This window comes from Pteropus vampyrus, unplaced genomic scaffold, assembly GCF_000151845.1.
Source record: "Pteropus vampyrus isolate Shadow unplaced genomic scaffold, Pvam_2.0 Scaffold828, whole genome shotgun sequence".
In the NCBI taxonomy this organism is placed as follows: Eukaryota; Metazoa; Chordata; class Mammalia; order Chiroptera; family Pteropodidae; genus Pteropus; species Pteropus vampyrus.
In genome coordinates this window covers 19,630-26,067 of record NW_011889609.1, presented here as the reverse complement: position 1 = coordinate 26,067, position 6,438 = coordinate 19,630, and the positions used below count along the sequence as shown (strand labels likewise).

General features: G+C 53.6%; 1 protein-coding gene across 1 annotated transcript in view; it reads right to left on the bottom strand.

Annotated features, from left to right (window-relative positions):
* LOC105309748 (protein Shroom2) overlaps positions 1-6,438 on the bottom strand; it is a gene marked incomplete at its 5' end in the record, with an annotated part of 54,098 nt that overhangs the window by 39,016 nt on the left and 8,644 nt on the right. The window contains 2 exons of the mRNA XM_023526369.1: positions 5-584; positions 3,280-3,411. Of these exons, the coding sequence (XP_023382137.1) occupies positions 5-584; positions 3,280-3,411 (712 nt within the window). The remainder of the gene's footprint in view (positions 1-4; positions 585-3,279; positions 3,412-6,438) is intronic.

Below are 6,438 nucleotides of genomic sequence, written 5' to 3'. Positions count from 1 at the left end.
CCTCTGAGAACGGAGGGCCCTGCGCCTTCTCGTGGCTCTTGGTGGCAGCGAAGCTGTCACTTCGGAGAGGGGGAGGGGGCGGGGGAGGAGAAGCTGCTGCTTTCTTCTTATCAGGAACGTACCAGACGGGCCCGAAACTGGACCTCCCGGAAGTGGCCAGCCTGGGCCCAGGCCCTTCCTCTGGCCTCAGGCTTTTGCTACTGTCGCAGGGGACCCTGGGTGGGGAATACCTGAGCTTCTCCTCCGGGCCCTGAGCATCCTGCCTGCTGCCGCCGGGCCGCGATGCCTCCCACAGACCCACTTTGGAGACGATGTTCTCGGTGGACGAGGCGTCGGCCTTCGGCAAGGCGTGGTCAGGTGTCCCGGAGCCGGTGGAGAACGAGCTATAGGCCGAGTCCCGCTTGTTCGGGCCGCCCAGCCGGTCAATGCTGCTGTTGGACTTGGCGGCCGAGAGGCATCCGGAGGGACAGGGCTGGGAGGGGGGGTGGTCCAGGCTGTCCACACTGCCCAGGGAGCTGAACTGGTCGGAGGCTTGCTGCAGATTCGTCTGCTCCCACGTGCCCGACAGGTCCTGGGAGGAGGAACTGGGAAAGGGAAGAACCACAGGGACAGCGGACGTTAGACGCGAGTCGCAGCAAAGGGAGACAGGACACGGCAGTGTGAACTCAGCGGGCCCCGGGCAGAAACGTCACCATGCCGGGTGACAATAATTCTTCCTGGAATGGGATCACCGGACCGGAAACGTGACCTTAACACATCTGGGTGTTCGCATTTCAAACAGTGACTCTGCGAGGGCAGGACCATCCAGTGCTGGCGGGCCAGCTCTCACCTCATGCCCACAGGCTGGCCAAAGTCCACAGCGGTCACCGGCAGGCCGTGCCTGTGTGAACCTACCTGCTGTCAATCACTAGTTAAGGACAGTTCTTGGCAAACTGAAGCCCACGAGCTAAAAAACAGTTTTTAGACTTTTTAATGTTTGCTGTGGCATAGGATCAAAAGAAAACTATATTGTGACCCAAGAAAATGATATGAAATTCAAATCCCAATGTTCATAAATCTAGTTCGATGGGAACACAATCACAAGCCACTTGTTTACACACAGTTTGGGGCAGCTTAGCTTTCGAGCTAGAGGTGAGTGCTCACGACACACTGGCCACAGAGGCTGAACTATTTCCCCTGTGGCCCCTTAGGGAACATAATGTGGGTCCCTGGTTCAGCGTTCGAAGTGGTTTTTATTATCGAGTACGAACACAAAAGGAGCGATCGAGCAAGAATAATTTTCTAATTAAAAGGGGAAATTCGGAGAGAACATTACTTTTCCAAACCCAAATATTAAAGTAATAACAGGTCCACCGTCAACTTGCAGTCAGTGGAACATCTGGCCGATAACCCCAGACACAGGCTTTATCACTGTGAGCAAACGCTGTGTGTCCTAGTGCCCTGGATCAAACTCTGCAGAGCTCACTGGAGCTGCACCCACATGACAAAAATTCGGGTTCCACACTAGGATGGGGGTCAAAGAGGAGGAAACGAAAAAACGGGTTTATTACAACAAGCCCAGTGCTAGGTGGTTAATTCGGGAATTAATTCTTCTGTGAGGTAGTAACAGTGTCTGGGTGAGGCTGGCAGCTCTCGACAGTAAAACTCTGTTCTCAGGCACGTTAAACACTTTCGTCAAAGCTCAAAGTAGCTGGAATATTCATGCTTCAAGGCTTAAAAAAAAAAAAAGGAAAAAAAAACTCGGAAAAGGACACAGCAGAGTGAACTGGGTCAGCCATCTGAGGGAGGCAGGTGACTGTTTGGGTTTTACGCCCCTTCCTGTGAGGACAGACCAAGGACCCTTCTCAGAAATAGAGCACGTTCCTCTCCAGTCTCCCACCAACACTCCCGAGGTGATTTTTCCATGAGATGCCAAGTGCAAACAGATATAAACAATGCCGAAGCACGGTTTCCCCACAGGTCTGGGAAGCATAACCGTTTCTTTACTCGAGAAACCACCATATGGGCTTAATGGAGATCCTATTACATTAAGTCACTTCAATAATGAAATAAAAGGCTGGCTTTTCACTGAAGTTTTACCAGTCAACTGAGAATCTGCGGTTTTTCGAAAATTACCCTGAGCTCCCAATAGCATCATCTCTTGTCACTTTAAATAGCTAATGCTGTATTTGATACATATTTCCTTCACCTCCCATGAGTACTTCACTTTGCAAATTTGTAGCAGGCCAAAAACTGATTTTGAGATGGTTACATTGGCTCCAAACACACACACACACATGAAGACACAAGCACACTTGCAAATATGCATGTAAACTCACACATGCACACACATGCTCATGCATAAACAAACACACAAATACAAGCATTCGAGCACACATATAGACACATGTGCATGTGTGCAGATATGCATGTGCACACACACGTGCACACACACATGCATATACATATAAATGCACAAAGAAATACACATTCAAGCACACAGAGGTATGCATGCACACGCACACATAGATACACATGCACACAGGATCCTACTAAAGACATTGGCCACTAACCTGAGGTGACCAGTCAGTACCCTGTGAGTAGCAAGAGTCTCTCCGAGCCAACACCCACCTGGCACTATCAGATAAGCCCTTCTGACTCTTAAATGTGGGCCGCAGGTGTGCCAGGTCAACTAGCACTCCATTTTCCACTGACCCACAATTCCCACATCCTCAGTCTTGTGCTCAGGGGTGAAGCACTGGCCCCCGGGGCTGGCCATCACCCTGCATTGGGTGAACGTATAGGAAGCCCCTGGTTTTCCTATATGTTCACAGCAGCACCCGGGGAAGCTTTTGCAAAATACACCTGCCCGACCTAGAAGTAGCTCCCGCCTTTTAATGAGTGTCAAAATCTCAAAAGGGTATGCTGTGGGCAAGTGTGGCCTGGGTGTCCACCCCACTGGGCTCAGAACTACCAACTCAGCTGGCCCAAAAGGATTCAGCCCAAAGAGGTGAGTCCCCAGGCTCATCAATTCATCGATTAAAGACCAGAAATGAGAAAGCTCGTTTTCTTCCTCATTGCTCTCGGTGGTTTTTTGGTTTGTGTTTAAGTACCGTACAACTGCCTGCGCAGGGAACACACTTAGAGGGTCCGATCGGTATCGGTGTATCCAGGGCCTTTTCTCATCAGAGAAACGAAATCTTTCTGAAGGCCACAGAAGTGGCGTTAGGACAGGGCTGGGACGCTGGGAGGGGTTACGGAGCGTCGAACTTCGCGCCCCCGCGGGAAACCAGCGCCTACCTCGTGTGGTGTCGGCCGTGCCGAGGAGGGCAGTCGCTGGCAGAGGAGAACTGAGCAGCGATGGTGTCGGGGTGGTCGTCCGAGAACTTGACGGCGTGCCAGGAGTGCGGCCTCCAGTTGTGCTCATTCTTCCTGGAAAGGAACGCAAGACGACTCAGGGACGTCACGCAGAGCACGCCTTCATGCCCAGACTGCAGAGACGTCGTGGCTACTCCTACGGGACTCACGGCGGCGGTCCCCAACCTTCTGGGGCCCCAGGGACCGGTGCTCCTATGAGAATCTAACGCCTGAGGATCTGAGGCGGAGCCGAGGCGGTGATGCCGGTGCTGGGGAGCGGCTGCCAATACAGATGCAGCTTCACTAGCTGGCCCGCCACTCACCTCCTGCTGTGCGGCCCGGTTCCTAGCAGGCCACGGACAGGTACCGGTCCACGCTTCAGGGATTTGGGAACCCCTGATTTACAGCATCGCTTTCAGGAGCTTCCCAGAAACATCTGGGCAGAAACGGTTTTAAATTTCTGTTAATGGAGAACTCACCGTGATGCAGAGTGAGAACCACGGGCTCCAAAAGGTGAACCAGCGCTTAGTCTATAAAATGTCTTCCAAATAAGCGAGTAAACTTTGCCCTTCCCTCCCCCACCAACACGGTCACAGACAGAATCTCTCCCCGCGTGAGCTCAGCTTTGCGCAGGCCACCAGCCTCCTGGAGGAGAAGGCGCTGGACTGCAGAACAGCTGAGTCCCCAGCTCAGCTGCGTCACACTTCTACGTGCTTCTCTGTTTGGTCGTTAGCTTAACTAAGTAAACACTACCATCTAGCAGTTAAGACTAGCAGACACGCATGCTTCTGAGCCTCTCAGAGCGTCTGTGAGGTCGACTAAAGGTCCCTGTCACGTGACCGACTAGCCGAGGACTTCCGAACTTGGCATGACGCTTCCTCAGGTCCCACGCCACAGGCCCCACCATCCTATGCGTGGTTTGCTAGTCTTCTGGCCACACTGGCCCAGGTGTGATGCGGCACGCCCACCTGGGGAGCCCTTTGGCTGCCACGTGAACAAGACAGAGGCTCCAGTCTCTGCTCCTAATGCCACGTCTTCAATTCAGGACAGAACTAGCCTCGCAGTGGGCGGCTTACGACTCAAGAACAGAAAGAGAGCTCGACGGGGCTCCTTGTGCAACTTGAGGGAGACTAAACGTTTTTCGAAGCAGGCAAAAACGTTAAAGAATATTATCCAATAGAGAAGATCCAAGGGAAAACCAAAAAAGACTTATGAAAACCACCTAACGACTCCAAGAAGTAACGAGGGAAAACACGCGGCTGGCGAAATGGGGAATGTGTTGGCTTCACGCAAGTTGTCCGTGAACTAAAGCGTAACACAGATGAATTCATCACACCACGGGAAGTACAAGGATTGTAAAGCCAGGACGATACCTCACAGAATCGAGACCCTCGTGAGGAAGGTCCTGGCCACGTGAGCTTCACTTTCAGAGGGCTTTTCCTGTGCTATATGATCCGCAGCTTCTTGCATCTTCCTTTATGGTTAACTCAGGAAGGAAAGAAACTAGGCCGATTGAATCTGGAGGCAAAGTCAAGAAGGCTAGGGAAAGAAAGTGCCTTCTGCTTTGTGGTAACATGTCACCTAGTTTTCAGACACTTATCATCCCTTTGGTGAGTGTGAACCATCCCCAGATGGAACACGAGTGTGAAGAGATTTAAGGACCTCGTGTCAATAAATGTGCAGTGTTTCTTCCCCCACACCACACACACAACAGACACAACGAACAACCGCACGGCTCAGAAGACACAACGCGCAGCCGCATACAACACATGACACAGAACATGACCGCACAAAACGCGCAACAGAACAGACAACCCACAAGCAAGCACGCAACACACAGCACAACCACACGCAACACAATGCAAACACAACCATGTGATACACGTACAAACGGCACAAAACACACACCACACACAAAACACAACACACACACGCGGGTGGCTTTACACCACGCGGTCCCTGGAGACGCCAGGGGCACGCAGAGTACACGGGCCGCAGACAGCGAAGCCCCCAAGACGGAGGCCTGGGAGGCCACCACGCACTGCGCGCCGGGCGTGGTTAGCCCCCTACAGCCACCTCACAGAGCCCTTAGCATCGGAAGTGGACAAAGACAAGTGGCCGAGGCCACGAACCGCACCTGAACCATTCGTTGAGACGGACCGTCTGCTGCGGTCAGGTGGGAGAGAGCCCCGCGGCCAACATCGCATCGGAACGAACGGGTGAGTGGCAAAGGGGAGTCCCCCCACCCACCCCGGCCAGGCCACAGACACAGCCAGCTGGCTGAGGGCGGCGTGCCCGGGGGGTGGTGTGCGTGTAGAGGTCTAGACCAGGAGACCAAGAACGAAGCCCCTTGCAGGAGGCGGGGACAGAGGGTGAAGTCGGGGCGAGCTGATGGAGAGCAGTCCAGAGGCTAGTGGACAGGGCTGCGACAGGGGGTGGGGCTCATTATGGCCCCAGTGACCATGCAGCTCAAGCAGAGATGGCCACGGTCACGCTTCTGTGCCGGGCGACATGGGTAGGGATGCCACGGCGGAAACGTGGTGCCCCCCGTGGGGCGGCCTGACCCCTCCTTTGCACGGGGCTGCAGAAGGGCAACGGGGCCGAGTCCTCGGCCGGACCCGCCCGAGATGAACACAGTTCCCTGGTCCTCACAGTGCATTTCTGCATTTTTATATAGTCTTGTTTTGAAAGGTCAGGGTTTAGATCGGAAATATGAAAAAGCCTAGGATAGCACTGAAAATTAAGAACAGACCGAGAGATCAGAATTCCTTTTTGAAAAGCAGTTGGGAGCATCACGGCTTCCATGAAATAGGCACCATTCGCATAAAGAACAGAACTCCCTCCTCCCCTTCAAAAAAAAAATACATCCCGTGAGCGCCGGCTTATTTTCCTAACCTTTTCCAATGACGCGAACGGGCACGGCCTCATGACACGAGCGAGGTCGGAGCTCGGTCCCTGGGAGCTCGGGCAGTCGGATGCCTAAGACCCGTGCAGCCCTGGGCAGACACTGTGACGGGACACGCGTGAGCGTGTGAGTGTTCAGGCCACACAGGGGCTGGGGAAGCCTTTTGGGGAAAATAAGTCGACGACCGGGCCTCAGGA